Source organism: Vombatus ursinus, unplaced genomic scaffold (assembly GCF_900497805.2).
Source record: "Vombatus ursinus unplaced genomic scaffold, bare-nosed wombat genome assembly UNPS02014770.1, whole genome shotgun sequence".
NCBI classification, from domain to species: Eukaryota; Metazoa; Chordata; class Mammalia; order Diprotodontia; family Vombatidae; genus Vombatus; species Vombatus ursinus.
In genome coordinates this window covers 40,423,653-40,442,883 of record NW_020954548.1, presented here as the reverse complement: position 1 = coordinate 40,442,883, position 19,231 = coordinate 40,423,653, and the positions used below count along the sequence as shown (strand labels likewise).

At 39.6% G+C, this 19,231-nt stretch overlaps 1 protein-coding gene across 8 annotated transcripts in view; it reads right to left on the bottom strand.

Moving 5' to 3' along the window:
* LOC114043729 (putative RNA-binding protein Luc7-like 1) overlaps positions 1 to 12,117 on the bottom strand; it is a 48,682-nt gene extending 36,565 nt beyond the window's left edge. For 3 of the 8 annotated variants that reach the window (XM_027862877.1, XM_027862878.1, XM_027862879.1), the window contains exons 1-3: positions 11,888 to 12,049; positions 10,427 to 10,497; positions 9,332 to 9,426 (exon numbers count right to left, since the gene is read on the bottom strand). Coding sequence is in view for 4 of the 8 variants with exons in the window: in XM_027862871.1 (XP_027718672.1) it covers positions 9,332 to 9,426; positions 11,888 to 11,948 (156 nt within the window). In the remaining 4 variants the exon portion in view is untranslated. The other 5 variants (XM_027862872.1, XM_027862873.1, XM_027862871.1 and 2 more) reach the window with 4 other exon arrangements.
* Between the last annotated feature and the right edge of the window lie 7,114 nt (positions 12,118 to 19,231).

Below are 19,231 nucleotides of genomic sequence, written 5' to 3'. Positions count from 1 at the left end.
ACCAGGTTTGTAAAGGATTTTAAATGCCAAAGAGAGCTTATATTTGATCCTAAAGGCATTAGGAAGCTGCTAGAGTTTGAACAGAGGAATGACACGGGCTGACCTAAGCTTTTAAGAAAATAACTCTGGCAGCCATGTGGGAGGGTGAATTAAAAGAGAATTTTAAACAGGGAGACCAACTAGAAAGGAACAGCAATAGTTCAAGGGCCTACTGTGGTGGCTGTGGGAGAGAGGTGAGAAAGATGGAGGGAGAATTAGCAAGATTTGGCAACTGACTGGAATGTGGGTAAAGAGTAAGGAGTCAAGGAAGTCAAGTTCAAGGAGAGCAGAAGATAAAAAAGAAGGGTGGGTTTGAGGATAAAGATGAGTTCTCTTGTGGACACGCTTATTCTGAGATGCCTTAGGCAATGCAGGACTGAAGCAGAGAAGGGAGGCTAGGGATGGATATATGTCTGAGAATCATCTGCAGAGATGATAATTAGACCCATGGGAACTGACAAGATCACAGAGAGAATGTATAAAGAGCTCAGGAAAGAGCCTTGAAGTAAACCAACTGTTAGGCGGTACCAGATGGAAAACAAGACTGAAAAAGAGCAGATAAGTAGAAGGAGAAGCAGCATAGTGCAGTGTCATGAAGACACCAAAAGGATAAAGTACCCAGGATGAGAGTGTGGCTAATAGTGTCAAAAAGTAATAGCTAGCATTTACATAGTGCTTTGAGATTTGCAAAATACTTAAAAATATCACCTCATGTTATCCTTTCAACAACCCAGTAAGGCAAGTGCTATTGTTACCCATTTTACAGATGAGGAAACTGAAGCATACCAAAGCTAAGTGATTTACCCAGGGTAAAACAACTAGTAGGTGTCTGAGGTTGAATTTGAACTCCTGCCTCCAAGGGCCACTGTTCTATTTATGGAACTACCTGGCTGCTGTCCTACGGGCAGATCAAAAAAGATGATGACTGAAATAAGGTTATTGGATTTGACAACTATAATAGGCTATAAAGAGTTGAGAAGCAAATGAGAGGAGAGTAGACAGGGTAGAGTGTTTTTTCTAGGAATTTGAATGTCTAGAAGAAGGACAGAAAAATAGCTTGAGGGGATGGCAGGGTCTAGTGAAGATTTTTTAAGGACTGAGGTGAACTATAAACAACATGGAAGGGAAGGAACCAGCAGATAAGGAGAGACTGAAGAAGGGGTGAGGATATAATTGTGGGAGCAATGTCGCAGAAGCGATAGGAAAAGATGGAATCAAAGGCCCATCATGACCCTGATGAAGAGGGCCACCTCTTCAGAGACTAAAGAACAAAGGATGATGTAAAGAATCATTAACTGTACAGAAGAGAAAAACAGAAAGCTCACTGTAAATGACCTATACTTCTCAGTAATGCCTGAGTTGATGTCCTTAGTTGAGAAAAAGGAAGAAGGGGGAGCAGTATGGAAGACCTGGGAGAGAAATTTGAAAAGCCACCGTGACTACTCAGCTGCAGTGAGGCAGTCAAGAACATAAATCTGTGGTGGCCCCAGCATGACTTCCTCCAGCTCTGTTTGGTAGCATGTGAGCAGGAACAGAGGAAGCAGATGGTGAGAGTTTTTTAGGGTTAGAATTTGGTAAGATATGATTGACGATGAGAAGGGGGGGGGGACAACAGACACCAGAGCAAGGCCACGCACTCAAATGATTAACTCTAGAGTTCAGACTGAAAAGAAGAAAAGTGAAGTCTGAGCAGGGCCAACATCTTGAGGAGTGCTGAGGAGCAGAGGGAATGGAGATCACAATGAGGAGGAAGAATAAATTTAGAAGTGAGGTAGAAGGACAAGTGGAATGACAGGTTATGCTCACATAAAGGAACTTCAGAATCTCAGAGCGTGACCATCTCTGTATGTGGCTGAGGTGGAATGAAGGAGTAGGTCATAAGAGCTGAGGAGTTTGAGGAGCTAGGAGGTTAGAGAACATCAACTTGTATGATGAAGTCCCTCAGTATAAGGACTGGGTCAATAATGTGGTCTAAACACCTTCACTGTGAATAAATTAGCTGCACTTTGAAAAGTAAGGAAAACTTACTTAAGCCAAAAAAAAAAAAATTAAAAAAAAAAAATCATCCTGAAACACATACAAGGCCAACTTCTAGGGATGATCATCTTTAGCATTATATTAATTTTTCTTAAACCGAATTCTAAATATAGAAATAGACCTAGTTACTCTTGCCCTAAGTTTTTCTGAGACTACTTAGGCAACATTAAAAATTACAATTTCTTAACTTGATCCAAGTTTCTTATTAAAAAAGTAGATTTTAGGGGCAGCTAGGTGGGACACTGGATAGAGCACTGGTCCTAGAGTCAGGATGACCCGAGTTCAAAACCAGCCTCAGACACTTGACATTTAACTAGCTGTGTGACCCTGGGCAAGTTACTTAACCCCAATTGCCTTGCAATAAATAAATAATTAATTGAAAAGCAGATTTTTAAGAAGAATATGTGCGCGCACACACACACACACACACACACACACACACACACACACAAACCAGACAATATTTGCCCCACTTAACAATTCTTTTTTTCTAAATAACCATAGTCATTAGTTAAAACAAAAGGAGGTAGAGGATTTTTAGACACTTAAGTCTACTCAGTAGCCCATTTTAAAAGAGCTACTATGTACAATAATTGATAGTCAGTTACTTAAAAGAGACTCTAAGAATTTTCATTCTTAAGAGAATCCTTGGCCTATTCAGCTAATTATTCAGCTCAAGTAGAACCAAGAAATAATCAAAAATATGTAATAGAACAAACTACAGATTATCAGACTACATTTCAATCATGATGGATAAAAACATAAAACATGGAAATGCAAGAAGTTTGCCCCAAAGTACATATAAATTCAAAAAAATAATTTTATAAATCTGGCTTTAGCCATACTTACTGTTAACACTGGAAGGGACTTTAGAGATCATGTAATCAAATCCCCTCATTTTTATCAGAGGAAATTCAGAGTTTTTATTAAATCCTTTATCTAATATCATACCGCAAAGCAGTAAGAAAGCAGAGAACAAAGTGAGTTTCCTTACTCTAGACCCAATATACCACAGCCAAGCTGCTAGGTCATGCTCTCAACTTGTACCAAAGTTCTAACTGGGTTTTAAAACTGCTTATAATGACCAAACTTACTACTCTGTTCTCCAGCCTCGATAACTCTCGTTTCCTTGTGCCCGAGTCCCTGCCTTGATACTTTGCTTCAGACTATACCCCACTTCCTATAGGACTAGAGTCCCATTTTGCTCTCTCATTAGTACTCTCAAGGACTAGAACCTTGCCTCAACATAGTGCTGGCATCTTAGTTCCATTACCTGTGGCCTTGAAGCTCTTGGAGACTTGATGCGATATAACCTATTCGTGGGATCCAAATCACCTTCCCTACCTCATCTCCCTAGAGCAGGAGTTCTTGTGCCATTGACTGTGGTGGCAATGACAGCAATGGTGCACCTCCCCACAACACACACAAACTGATGAAGCCTAACACTACTAAAGTTTGTTGCCTACATTCATAATCGATGGAAATAGTAAATTTCAGTCACAGATCAGTGAAAACAAAACTATAATTTTTTTCCCCCAAGTAAGTTCATAATCCCCTGCCCCACTTCTTCTAGGATCTATGGACCCCAGGGTAAGAACTGCTTTTTAAAGCCTTTTCCACCATCCACCATCCCCTGAGTATGAAGAGTAATGCAAAAAGTATATAACACAGGTTTTAGGAATGTCTCCTTCAATGGAATCCACTTTCATAACGCTTTTAACTGCTGGTGAGTCTTCAAGTAATTCTCTCCAATCAACACTACTTAGAGAATTGTACTCTTATCCCTGAAATGAAGACTATGTATAACAATTTAAGGCCTTCTCTAAGGACAAAAATATTCTACATTCATATAATTACTATGCTACAGAGAGTTTACTTTTTATTATTATAAAAGAGTTTTTATACTATCTAGTATTTTTGGGCTAAATCTTATCTACAATTTTTGTAGACTCAAATTCATTCAGCTATTTATCCTCTCTCCTTCCTTTGGACAGTCAAGCCTTTAAGAACAATAGTTCCTAACTTTTTCATCATGGATTCCTTTGGCAGTCTGGCAAAGCTTATGGACCTCTTCTGAGAATGTTTTTAAATGGATAAAATAAAATATAAGACTACAAAGGAAAGCAATTATACTGAAATACTAAATATTATTTCTCAAAATATTGTAATATTTTTAAAATATCAAAATGTAAAAGATCATTTTTAAAAATTTAAGTCACAGATGAAATTTATTCATAGACCCCTGGGTGGACACCAAGTTTAGAATTCCTGCTTTAGAAGATATTTATTAAAACTATCTCTTTGAAGTCTTTAAATTCACACAGTGTATGTTTATGGTGGAATATACAAAATCATACATGGCTTTACAAACAGTAGTAATTCAACAAAATGTTAGTTGTCTTGAACCTAGATTTGATATAATGAGATGTAGGAGAGGAAACACTCAGAACTGAGGTAGGTGGTTTTAGGACAAATAAAAAGGAAGTAATTCTTTACAGAAAATAACAAAGATAGTAGAAACAGGGAACTCATTAATTCAAGATGTCATAAAAGCAGAAAATATAAACCATCTGGAGGATGACTAATAAAACTATGGATAATCATTCCCCCTGACCTTATCCCTCCTTTCTAGATGCAACTTGGCAGTGTGTAAGTAACATAAAACATGGTATCAGAAGTCCTACAGTCAAGGCCTAGCTCAAGTGAATGGGGAACTAATTTCACCTCTCAGATATTTCAATTTGTTCATCTACAAAATGGGGATAATATAGGCATTATACCTCCCTCCAATGGTGGTTGTGAGAAAAATGCTTTGTAAACTGTTTAGTGTTATAGAAATGTAAGCTTTTAAGACACTATTACAGAGAAACTATAGCTATTTAAGGTACATTCCAAATTTGCTAATAATATCACAAAAAGCAAGTGCTAAGTTCTCCCACAACATCCCATGACTCAGTAAATCAATGACAATTCTAACATATCCAAATCAAAATCACTCCTGCACATAGACATCAAATTCTTATCACAGAAAACAGTTAACCACATTAAGCACCATTTCAATGACATAAAACTACTGTATACTAGGGGAAATTAAGAGGATATGGGAAATTCAAATGCAAGAACAATAGTGCAGGAAATTGCATTAAATTGCAGCCAAGTCTGGCTACTCCCAAGCTGACAATTTTCCCTTAATTTTGAGTTTTCGCATCTGAAATATAATGAATACAAGTGAAAAGCCATTTAGTTACTACACTAGTCAGAACTAAATATTGCTTTTAAAAAATGAATCGCGGGGGCAGCTAGCATCGGCCCTGAAGTCAGGAGGACCTGAGTTCAAATCCGTGCTCAGACCAAACATTTGACACTTACTACCTGTGTGACCCTGGGCAAGTCACTTAACCCCAACTGCCTAAAAATAAAAAAGTTTAAAAAAATGAATGGCAAACATTATTTTTGCAAAAAATAAAAAATGAAAACTAACAAAAGAATAAGCACTGAAATTAGGAAGTTAAAATTTTCAAAATAGCAGCAGCTATACAAACTCCATACCAGAAAACTCAAATGGCAACCATTCCAAGAAACCTTTCAGAGAATAAATCTTACTCAATGGACCACTATGTCTTGTTCCTTTTGTACTCAAAAGATGGATTTGAAACTATTTCAATTATACCAAGAGTGACAGGTATCTGATGCCTCTACTCTTTCCTTCTGCAACATTATCTGTTGTTGCTAGTTGAGAAAACTAGATAGAACTAATCACTCTAACACTACTGTGACTAAAAGCAATCTTACCTGGAACACTATTTTTGTATAGAATTCATAAGTGCTATTACAATCATAATAGTAGCTCCTGTTTCTAAAGCACTTTCCTCACAACCATACCTTCAGAAAGATAACATCATTTTACTGTTAAGGAAATAAGACTTGGAGACGCTAACTTGCCCAAGACAATGCAACTACCAAGTAGCAGATCAATGACCAGAACCCAGGAGTCTTTTGACTCTCAATACCAAGGAGTTATAAAATCAAGTTTAATCAAGTTCTTAATATGAAACAGCTTTGCTCACCATCCCAATTCCCTTGTCTACCCTGAAACTACTGAAAACAAGTGTATTGAAAGAATATTTCAGTCACTTACCTCTATTAAATTCTACTTCAAAACTTGCCACTAGCTCACTTCTTAACTTCATACCAATTTCATTCCCTTAATACATGAACCCCAAGAAGGGAACTCTCCATTTCTGTTCCACCCCATCATCTCTGTGCATTAGGAAATTCTTCCCAGGGTTTTAGTCCCCAGTTAACAGACACAGCACCAAAAGAAAGATTATTAAAAAGGTCAGGGGAAACTAGAAGCCTACAGTAGCCACCCAAGCACTGAAGAATGCTGGAGCTATAAGAGACTTCAGAGCAGTTAAGTTCTCCTTTTTTATATCATAGACACTACTGGCAGCCTGGTAAAGCCTACGAACCACTTCTCAGAATAATGTTTCTAAATGCACAAATTATTTAGAATTACAAAATATTAAAATAGTTATCAAAATATTAATTAAAAAAAAACAAGCTTAGGGACCCTAGTTTTAACCTAGATCTTAGAGGAAACCAAACCCAGAATGGGAAAATGACCTGCTCAGGATCATAGCACTAATAAACAGGAGGGCTAGGACTCAAAACATTACACACCTTCTCCTAATCAATACTATCCATTATCTTACTATGAACTTTTTCTTATATTTTTCTAAGTGGGCTATACTTATCTCACCACTAGAACTATCTAAAGATAATTAGAAGATGTTCAATTGCTATATTGTACTTAATACTGCATGACAACTGGGTACTTAAACATTAATCTCACAATAGATATATATTCTATGACTGAAAAATGTCACACTCAGTGATCAAAAACAATACGAGCTTTCAACAGCTATTCAAAAAGATGGCTGAAATGGCTCCCTTTCAGCTTCTTCCAGCACAACTCCAGGATATAATCCCGGATCATTCCCCACTACTCTTTCCATCAGAACATTTACGAATGGTGAAAATGATGATTACTATTGAGCAACAAAGGTCTGGTACATAAATAGCCAAATACCCTATCAAACTGTAGCTATAGGTATAGTAGTCAAGTTACCAGCTTTTATAATACCAAAGATGAAACTGACAGTGCTCTTCTCCTGGCTCTTTCCTCAAGATAATAATAGACAAAGTAATGATTCATCACAGAGAAAACTATCTCTTAGAACATGCACATCATCCTTCAATACTTTTAAGGTAGTTTTGTTGTCCTCCACCAACACAGAAGGCAACTCTTCTATAACCTAGTAAAGTGGTCTTCAGGAATTACTGTGGCTTAAAAATGTTATCACCCTATAGCCAACTTGGTGATACTTTTCTGAATCTAGCTAGTATTTCCTAGTTTGATAGAAGAGAATAGTAGCCCATTGAGATGGTCCTCTCAGATGAAAGACATACAATCCATCCATTAATATTCAATACCCATTTCTAATGATGCTATATTAACTACTATGTAGAAAATAAAACTTTTCTAATTATCTTAAAATAGTTCTAGTGGTGAGGTAAGTATAGTACACATGGAAAAATACAACAGAAAGTTTATAATAAGATAAAAGTATTACATGGGCCAAAAGCTTTTCTAGCTATGTAGGATATAGCAGTTTCCACTTCACTGGCATAGCCTTTAAAAATCTAGGTTCATGCTCAATGCCAAAATGAGCACTTCAGTAAATATATGCTATACAGCCCTCAAAATTGTTGGTGGAAGGAACAGTACATCTAGGAAACCACAAAATTTCTGGAATCCACTAGTACTTGCAGAGCTATGTGCAAGGCCTTGTGTAGGCATATAAGAAGAAAAAGCCCCTGCTATCAAGGAATTTACATTCTACATTTCTGTGTTCATCATTACAGGCAAAGTTGTGCCCTTCAAGCCTTTTTAATTCTGACCTTTGGAAATGTGTATTAAAAAAATGGCACAAGTCTGCTGTTCTTCTTTTCATTTAAAATCTGTATTTATTTCAATATCTCAAAGACACTTCACAGGGGTATGTGGGTAAATGTTTACAACCAGCTTTCAAAAAATAATGTAAGCAGAACACATTAATTTACATCATTAGTATTTTCACCATCACTGTTAAGTCTAGACAATCAGCAAAACAATCAATCAAGCCCTGGTTTGTAGCAGTTGCCAATTTTCAATATATAAATGCTCATATGGAAAATTTAACAATTAGCTCTGATACTCTCTCCACCAACATGGCCTGCAATTTAACCCCCTAAAAAAAAAACACCTTAGTTTTCATGAGTTTCTGTGGTTGAAAAAATTCAAAACCTGGTAAGTTAACCTAGTGACAAGAATCTCTTCCATTAGCCAAGCAGGCTGGTCCTCAGTCTACAGACTTAGTCAACTCCAAGACTCATACTCAGTCTTTCTGGTAAGACCTACCAGAGATTGCCTCCCACTGACAATCTTCAAAAAACTTGGGTTAACATCACAGAAGACATCAGGGTCAGACTTTAGTGGAGAAATTTAAAAGCAAAATAAAATGAGGGGCAACTAGGTAGTGCAATGCATAGCAGATCGGCCCTGGAGTCAGGAGAACCAGAGTTCAAATCCCATCTCAGACACTTACTAGCTGTGTGCCCCTGGCCAAGTCACTTAATGCTGATTGCCTCCAAAAATAAATGAAAGAAAAATAAAATGTAAAATGGGAGAAAAATTCACATTTACTGACTTTCATATACTGCTTTTCTAAAATAGTGACATAATATAAATTTGCAAAAAGGAAACCAGACACTAATTGATTAAAACGTTCTCTCAAAAAAAAAAAAAGAAGAAAGCTTAAGGAGTAACACCTATTAACTATTAAAACAAAAAAATTATTGGCAACATTGAAGAGTGTGATTGGTAAAAGTCACAGAGGGTCTAGAATCAGATCAATCTGCTTGCCGAAAATAGGAGCAGTTAATATACAAATCTACATATGGATATTTAAGGAAATAACAGTATTTTCTTAGTACTCAGTGTGACAAGCTTTCTGAAGTCTAATAATTTTATAGTAGTGAGACATACAATAATTCTATTATATCCAAAGACATCTCTTTCTTAAGATTATATAATTTGAAGGGCACCAGGAAATTTCTACTAGGCTATGTAAAATAAAGCACCAGCTGAATGGCTTCCCTAAAACAGCAACAGTTTTTTCTTTACTTTATTGTACTGTGAAAAAGCACGTACCGTTCCAGCCAGAATGTCATGAGGACAGCAGTCCAGGAGATGGCTCTTGCAGACACGATCATCTGTAAACTTCACCCTCTGTCTGGTTTCGTCTCCTGAAATTCATGTTTGGTTTTAAATAAGACAGTATTATCATATTAACCATGCATGGATATCTGCTGCAACAATTCACCTGGATTTGCCGACTATCAATTTTGTGTACTCCCCATCAAATTCACTGAAAAACAGGGTCTAGAAACATAAATGGAAGCTGGACTACTAACGTATTTATAGGTTTAAGTACATCATGAAAGAGTATGAGATCTTACCAAATGATATCTGACCTGCCCATTATACAAAATAGACAAATGGCCACAATTAAATGGCTTAACAATTATCAAAAGTTTACCTGGACCCTACTCAAGAAGAGCAGATAGGGATGGAGATACCAAAACCCATGTTTCTCAGTGGGCCATGAATCAAAGAATATGACACTTACACCTCCTAATTTCCACCAGCAACAGGTATCATTCATCTATTTTCTTGATGTGGCACTGAATAGGCAGTGTTTTTTTGTCTAGAGTCCAGGAAAAGTATACAAACGTCATTGTAGAACCCTATGATCTGGGCATCTCCCTGGTTCCCTTTTTCCCACCCTTAAAAATATTTTGGCATTTGGGAGTCACTTTTAACAAGACAATATGAGAAAGGCAGAAAGAAACTAGGTTAGTCAATACACACTGCGAGCTCCAACACATACTGTACCCATCTGCATTCTTCAAGACCTCAGCTGCAGAATTTTATGCCCGCTGTTGAAAAGTTTTAAAGGAAAAGTTTTCTTGCCCACACCTGCAGTAAGGAAGTCAGGGGAATGATACATAAAAGTAAAGGCAAAGTGGCAATGGAATGTGACAATTTTAAAGCTAATCTGTGTATATGACACAGATCTGTGTAATACTAAAGTAGGACTATATTTTAGGATTTGCAAGCATCCAGGATTAATGTAGTGTCTTTTTATTGAAAATGTTTTCTTTCTAAACTACACTTTTAAAGTTACTTGTGAAAAAAGCAAACACTTTTTTGTTATAACAGCTTTAAAAATTGGTTGTGACTCACGGCTCGATGAACATGAGGCTTTTCTGCAACTCCCTTGCAGATTGATGTAGGCAGGCAAAGATACACTGAACCTTTATAAATAAAATAGAGGGGCCACAATTGTTCAGTTTGTATGAAATAAAAATATGGGAAGCAATTCAAAAGCAACTCAATATACAAAGAAAGCTAAAAAGCACTTATTCATCTATGAAATAAAGTGCAAAGAATCTGCACAGCCCTGAAAATGTGCCAGTGTGAATTTACAACTTCATTATTTCGGCAGAAAAGAAAACACAAACCACAACTGGAATATAGTTTTGTTTTGGTTTTTGTTTTGCAGCCTTTTTTCCTGAAACATTTAGAATTTTGCTTTCCTATCTATAGTACAAACCTACCTATGTCTGTAAGGAGTTGACTAAACACTGGGTTTCTCATGTGAAGGCTTAAGGTGGTGATAACGTCACTTTGCACAAAACCCCCATATTAGAAAAGCCGACCTTACAATTTCTCTTGCAATGAAATAGAATAAAAATAGCATTGAGATATATTATCTGTTATATTAGGCTCCCTCTCTTATAGAACTTCTTCTCAGAGAAAGCCCAGGAAAAACACTGCCACATGGCTTGGAAAACATACTGTCTGTGAAGATCAAGAAACTCAGGCCCTTTGCTAAATTCCCTATTTTTTCGTAAGGTGGCTGTTTCTAGGCCAACAAACAAGGGTATACGTGTGCAGGAGAGGAGGAAGTAAAAGTCGGCCCTGGGGCAAAGAAAAGACGGTCAAAAGCGGACAGTATCTGCTGGTTAGCGTTGAGGGGGGTTTGTAAACCACCAACTAGAAATACAAATCAGTTACTCTGAGCCCGCAACTATTGACACCCTTTAAATTTCGCTCAGGTGGGGGGGCCAGAAGAAGCCACGAAGGAGGATTCAAATTTGAGGAGGGCAAAAAGAACCGCCAGAGCCTCCAGAGGAAGGATGTGGGTGGAGGTAGCCAGCGCCCCGCGGCCTCCCAGTCTGAGTGGAAAGAAAGGGAGTGAGCCACAAAAAGGCCCAAACTGGGCCCCCACAGGCCGAGCAGCGAGTGCGTATGCATGCGTGCTGGGGGATGGGGAGAATCCGGTAAGGAAGATGCCCAAGCACCCAAGGCATCGGCCTCCAGGAGGCAGGATCCGGGCGGAGACAAAGGGGCCCAGGGCCTGGGCCTCCGAGATAGGCCAGCCGACGCCTGGATGCCAGAGGCGGCAGCACAAAAGGCCCGGGCGCCTCGCCTGGGCGGGCGGGGGAGACAAGAAAGGGAGTCCGGGTCACCTGGGGCGCACGCGCAGGGCCGAGCAGGCCGCCCCCTCCCCCCGCCCAGCTTCGGGCCGCCCGGGCCGCCCAGGCCTCGCCACCTCCCTCCACACCCCCACCCCCACCTCCGCTCCCCGCCATCACCGCCCGCCATTCCCAGCCGCGGGCTCCTCGGCCTTTCCCTACTCACCGTCCCGGGCCGTGCCCATGAGCTGATCCAGCAGGGCCCGCATCTGCGCCTGGGCCGACATGGTTGGCTGCGGCCGGTAGGGAGAGGGAGAAAAGGCCGCTGGGGACCTGGCCGGAGGTTCCTTTCACGGCGCCAGCGGCGGTGGCGGCCTTCCGCGGCTGCGAGTTCTAGACGAGTCGTGTCGGCCTCGAGAGCTCTACTTCTCTCCTGCTTGCTCCTTCTCTGCCGCTGAGGATGTTGGGAGGAAGTGCGTATGCACTAGGATACAAAGGCTTCTGGGTGTTGTAGTCCGGTTGAGGTGGGGTTAATAGATTGGGTGGGACTTCTTACGCTCTAGTTTCACTGGGCGTGGTAATGGGAAATTGCTCTAATATCGCAACTCAGACTACGACGTCTTCTGGGTGCCCGTTTTCACGTTTTCATACTACACGCTGTACTTAAATGGTTTTAAAAAAATCAATTCAAAAAAACAAATCAAAAAAAGAATCAATTCAATTTTACACGTATTGATTGAGGGCCTACTATGTGCCCAGCAGTTCTGCCGTGTATTGTGGTTATAAAGACAAAACTGGAACAGTACCAGCCCTCAAGAGGCTTACATTTTCCCAGAAGGGAACTAACCCGTACACAGACAGATAAGTAAATACCAAAAAGTACAAAGTTTGAGGAGGGGTAATTAACTGGAGGTAATCAAGAAAGAAAAGTGCTCTTAGGAAGTCTCTCTTGAGCTCAGCCTTGCTGGTGGCTGGAAGCAGAGGTGAGCAGTGAGTACTGCAGGCCTGAAAGACCGGTGCAACACCATGGAGGTATTAGAAGGGATGTCCTATAAGAGACACTTTTAGCAAGTAGGGCAGTTTGGCTGCAGTGGAGAGTGCATGAAGGAGACTCATGTTATAATAAAAAATAGCATTTATAATATAGCACTTTAAGATCTGCAAAATGCTGAGGCCAACAGAAGTTTGCCAAGGGTAACAAGGGGGGCAGAGGGGACTGAGGATAGCATTTATATAGCACCTACTATGTGCCAGAGACTGTGCTAAGTGCCTTTTACAACTGTTATCTCATTTGAGCCTCCTAACAACACTGTGAAGTAGGTGATATTTTTAAAGGCAATTGGGGTTAAGTGACTTACCCAGGGTCACACAGCTAGTACGTGTCTGAGGCGGCATTTGAACTCAGGTCCTACTGACTGCAGGGCTGTTGCTCTGTGCACTGCACCACCTAGCTACTCCTATCAGTTCTATTCTTCAGAGGCTTATTGGACCTAGTAGAGAATGAGGAAATAGGAAGGGAAAAAATCCTGGATTGCCCTAATATTCACAATTAGTTATTTAAAAATCATTTCTCTCAATGTCAAAAAGAGTGTCAACTCTGGTAACAAATGACCAGAGAGTCATAGAAGTTTTGCAACCACTGTTAACTCCAAAAATACTAAAGAGCTCTCACAGGCTAAAAGCAAAAAGCTTTATCTATTTTAATTTTTTTGCCATTCAGAACACTGGTATGTACTATATAAGTGGGCAGTGCCAAATGCTTTCCTTTTGTAGGATTGCTCCCTCAAAGTAGGGCTATAAATCCAGAAGAGCCAGTTTCTCAAGAAGGTGGAGACCAACAGAAGTGAGCTCATGATATCATAGAGCTAGAAGTGACCTTCCCCCCTTCTAAGATATGAGACTGGGGTTAAGGGCCTGGACCAAAGTCAGAAAGATGGCAAATGGCAGAGACAAGATTTGAATTCAAGTTGTCATAACTCCCACGTATAGCACACTGACTGCTCTGCTCTACTGTCTCCCAATGGTCTTGATTATTTATGGACTTTAAGAGTGCTTTGCAATTTTTGTTGGGGTTAATGAAACTTGTCTTATATTCAGTGTTTTGGTAGATTAGGTACTTCTGTGGAAGCTGAAGAGCTTCAACAGACAAGCCAAATCCTGATGTTCCCATGGGAAGTACTGGATGGGAGCAAAAATCATAAAGAGAAGTCCTCTTCACTTTGAACCTGGTCTGTGTGAGCTCATAACTGTGTCCATCCTCCATTGAGGAGAGGGATGACATGGTCAGACCCTGGCTTTAGGACGATCAGTTTGACTGCTGTGTATAAACCAGAGGCAGAGAAACCAACTAGATGGCTATTGCAATTGTCTCAATATGAGATGATGAAGGCCAGCAGCAAAGTAGTAGCAGTGATTGTTGGCTGTTGTCCTTTGCTCTCAGAGGACTAAAATAACATCACTATGTTGGAGGCTTGAAAGGCTCTACCATAGATTGGGCACAAATAGTTCATATGAACATTTGGAGCAGAAATGTCTCTAAATTTCCATATCTTACATTTCTCTTCAACTATTGCAATTCTGCTTTGCTCATAGAGCACAGTGCCTTCTTTGATGTGGTGTGCTATGCTGGGTGGTTCTTTGACACTGTCTCTCCTATCATGAGATCGATTCCAAAGTTCGTCAGAGAGACCTTGAGAGTATCCTTGTATCCTTTCTTCTGACCACCAAGTGAGTGCCTGCCTTATGTGAGTTCTCCATAAAATAGTCTTTTAAGCAAACGTACCTTTGGCATGCAAACAACATGGCCAGCCCATTGGAATAGTGTTCTCTACGACAGAGTTTGGATGCTTCACTGGCTTCCACCTGAAACCTGTCCCAACTCATTTTAATTCTAGTTCCTTCCTTCTATTATTTATTTCCTTTTTATCCTATATATAGCATGTCTGTACATATTTGTTTGCTTGATGTCTCCTCCATTGGATTGTGAGCTCCTTGAGGGTGGGAAGAGGTATTTTTTGCCTCTTTTTGTATCCCCAGAACTTAGTACATAGTAGGCACTTAATATGTTTGTTGACTGATTGACATATATAGGCAAAACATCAAACTTGGCAACAGATTGGATATGAGGAGGGAAGAAAGTGTGAAGAGTCAAGGATGGCATCTAGGTTTTGAGCCTGAGTGACTGGGAGGATGGTGGTACCCTTGACAGCAATAGAGAAGTTAGGAAGGGGGAGGTTTTTTTAAAGGACAACACAAAGTTATTTTGTGTTGAGTTTAAGATGTTTATGGGGTTATCCCATTTGAGATGCCCAGTAGGCAGTTGGACATGGTAAAACAGAAGGTTCAGAGAGAAGTTAGATAGATCTAAATAGATCTGAGAATCATCTGCACAGAAATGATAAGTTAACCCATAGGTGCTGATGAAATCACCAAGTACAATACTAAAGAGGAAGAAGAGGGCCCAGGACAGAACCTGGAGGACATCCATGGTTATTAGGATCATTCTGTAGGAGGATTAAGCAAGAGAGACTGAGAAGGAGCAGTGAGATAGGTAGGAGAACCAGGAGAGAGCAGTGTCAGGAAAACCAAGAGAGAAGAGTATCAACGCTGCAGAGATAATGATAATAGTTAGCATTTATTTATATAATGCTTTAAGGTTTGCTAAGCACTTTATATAGCTACCAGCTAGGTGGCACAGGGGCAGCTAGGTGGTGCCATAGTGCACAGAGTGCTGGGCCTAGAGTCAGGAAGATTTGAATTCAAATCCAGCTTCACTTTCTAGCTGTGTGACCGTTGGTCAAGTCATTTAACCTGTGTCTGCCTCAGTTTCCTGAATTGTAAAATGAAAGATAATAGTACCTACCTCAAGGGGCTATTGTGAGGATCAAATGAGATAACAGTTATAAAGCAATTAGCACAGTGCCTGGCAGATAGTGGCACTTAATATACTTGTTTTCTTCCTTCCTTCCTTCCTTGGTCCTCATACCAACCCTGGGAAAGTAGCTGTTATTATCCCCATTTTACAGATGATGAAACTGAGGCACATAAAGATTAAACAATTTGCCTTGAGTTATACATTTAGCAAGTGTCTGAGGGAGGATTCAATCTCATTTCCTCCTACTTCCAAATCCTGTGCCACCTGAAATGTCCGTAAGAGAGCTCTAAAAAGATAAAGACTGAAGAAAGACACCAGGTTTGGCAATTAAGAGACCATTGATAACTTTGGTGGGAGAAGTTTAGAGTGAATGATGAGGTAAGAAGTCAGATTGCAGAGAGTTAAGAAGGAAGTGATGTTAATTCATTTGCCCCAATCAGTTAATCAGTTGATCAATAAACAGGGTCAATTAATCAGTTGATGCAGAAATGTTTTTTAAACTCTTACTAGGTTCTAGGCTTTGTGCCAGGTGCTGGTGATACAAAGAAAAAGCAAAATGTCCTTCAAGGAGCTTATATTTTAAGAAAGAGATGACAAGTATGCAGATAGACCTCAGGTACATAAAAACAAGAGAATCTTCCAGAGGATAGCCTCCTGTAAAACGTGGTATTTGAGCAGAGTCTTGAAGGAAACCAATGGCTCCTTATTACCTTGGGAGGGGACCATCACCAGTTGGTTTATATTTGACCACAGATTTATATCTTGCCACTGGACCCAGATGACACTGGAGAAGAAAGTGAGACTGGTGACTTTGCAGAGCCCTCCCTCACTTAAATCCAATTCACTTGCAAGTCATGGCATTACCTTTCTGATGCCCTGGTCTTCTTCGAGAACAAAGGACAAACAACAATTACCTCCAGGATCAAATATAAAATCTTCTGTTTGACTTTTAAAGCCCTTCCTAACCTGGCCCCCATTCTGCCTTAACAGCCTTCTTACACTTTACCCCTCCATGTACTCTGGGATCCAGTGACACTGTCCTCTGTCATGTTCCTCCCACAAGATATGCTCTACTCTGTGTGCCTTTTCATTATATGTCCCCTATGCCTAAAATGATCCCCCCCTCATCTCTCTCACCAAGTTTCCCTGGCTTTCTTCAAGTCTCAGTTAAAATCAAACTCTCTTCTAAACATCTTTCATTGTCATCCTCAATCTTAGTGCCTTCCCTCCAAGATTATCTCCAATTTATCCTGTCTCTACCTTGTTTGTACACAGCTATTTGTGTGTTGTCTCCCCTATGAGTTCTTTAAAAGCTGGGACTGTTTTTACCTTTCTTTGTATTCCCAATGTTTACTTAGCTCAGTACATGGCACATAATAACATGCTTAATTTACTTTATCAAGTTAAGTATAGTAAGGAATCTCTTTTTTGTGTACCAGCTCCTTTCCCTCAGCCTACAACATTCTCAGGTCTCCTTTACCCTTAAAAAGTCTCTCCCTGGACCCTCTCACCTTCCCTCAGAATCTATCTTCCAATCGCCTCCTCTCCTTCACTACCAAATTCCTAGAAAAGGCAGGCTCCACTCTCAGCCTTCTCTTCCTCAGCACCCATTCGCTCCTCAACCCCATAATGATCTGACTTCTGTCCATCCCGCTCTCCTAGAACAACTCCCTCCCAGGATAGCAATAATCTCCTTATTCCCAAATCCAGCGGCCTTCTTGACTTTTTTGTGGCATTTGACATAGTGGAGCATATCCTTCTATATAGTCTTCCCTCAGTTAACTTCCCTGACACTTGTCATTCCTGGCTCTCCTACCTGCCTCTTCCTCCTCTGTCCTTCTTGCTACCTCTTCATCTTTATTTTACCCTTTAAATATAGAACTCTAAATGATTTATCCTAGGCCCCATGCTAATCTGTCTCTATGCTCACTCCTTTGATAATCTCATCTACTCTTATGGCTTCACTTATCTCATATCCATAATGATAAATTTATAGCCATAGTCCAACCCTTCCTCAGGGTTCCAATGCTAAAGTTTTAACAGCCTATTGAATATCTATACTAGAATGTCTGCTAACACTTCAAACTTAACATGTCTAAAACTGAACTTATCTTTATCCTAAACTCTCCTAACCCCTCTGTCCTAATAGCAGCACAACAATTTTCCCAGGTACCAGTTTCATAACCCTGGAATCCTTTGTCTTTTCCTTATTTTTCATCCCAAATACATAATCAAATTGAAAATTCCAGCTCTACTATGTACATGAACCGATGCAAAGTGAAGTCAAAAGAAGCAGGAGAACATTGTACACAATCACAGTAATGTTGTATTATGATCAACTGTGAATGACTTGGATTCTCAGCAAGACAGTGATCTTAGATAGTTTTGAAAGATTCATAATGAAAAATGCCATCCACCTCCAGAGAAAGAACTGAAGGAGTCTGAATGCTGATTGAAGCATACGTTTGAAAATTTTCTTTTTTTCTTCTTTAGTCTGTTTTCTTTCACAACATGACTAATATGGAAATATGTTTTGCATTACCACACATATACCTATATCAAATATATCATATATAACAGTGATGTTAGATGAATCATTTCCTTTATCTGGACTTCAGTTTCATTATCTATAAAATGAGGATAATAATGTTGTCTGCCTCACAAAATTCACTAGAGAGAATACTGTATAAATCAGAACATGCTAAATAAATGTTATTGCTATTTTTATTGGCAAAGTCCTGTCATTTTTATCTTCAATTCTATGCAACAAATACTCAGGCCTTCTTCTCATTTAAACTATTTAATAGCCTCATAACTGGTCTCCCGGTCCAAACCATCCTTTCCAAATAGTTCATGTTGTTCTCCATTACACATTCCAAATTCTACCCAAACTGTTGTATTTGTTATTTCCTTCACTCTTTCTTTATTCCCTCTCCAATACATCTTCCACACGGCATGCCAAAATAGTCTTCCAAAAGCACAAGTCTGTCCATGTCACTTCCCTGCTCAAGAATCTTCAGTGGTGGGGCAGCTAGGTGGCTCAGTGGATAGAGCATCGGCCCTCAATTCAGGAGGATCTGAGTTCAAATCTAGCCTCAGATGCTTGACACTTACTAGCTGCATGACCCTGGGCAAGTCACTTAACCCCATTGCCTAGCCAAAAAAAAAAAAAAAGGAATCTTCAGAGGCCCCTAATTATCCCTATTAGGATAAAACATAAACTCATCAGCTTACTATGTAAAGTGCTGGTTCCAAACTACCTTTAAAGAATTATTTTAAACTCCTCCCTATTCACATACATCTAAGTTTTGGCCAACATAGCCTACTTGCTTCTCTCTTCCAGTACTGTGCTTTTGCACATTCTCAGCCACCATTTTCTTAACCAGCTAAACCAAATCAGTTTTTCTCTTAGTGATTTGGAGTGTCTTTTCATATGCTTTGGACAGTTTCCATTTCTTATTTTGAAAACTCCAAATCACTAATGCTAAGAGAAATGTGAGGTTTCATCTCAGACTTTCAAAGAGGCAGAGATGATAAAAGATGGAAATAGCTACTGCTGAAGGGACAATCGGAAGCGAGGGATACTAATGCACTGTTAATGAAGCCACACTCACCATTGGTTCATCCATTCTGGAAATCAATTTGCAATTATGTGAGAAAAGTTGCTAAACTCTTCTAAGAGTTTTCCCTTGTCAC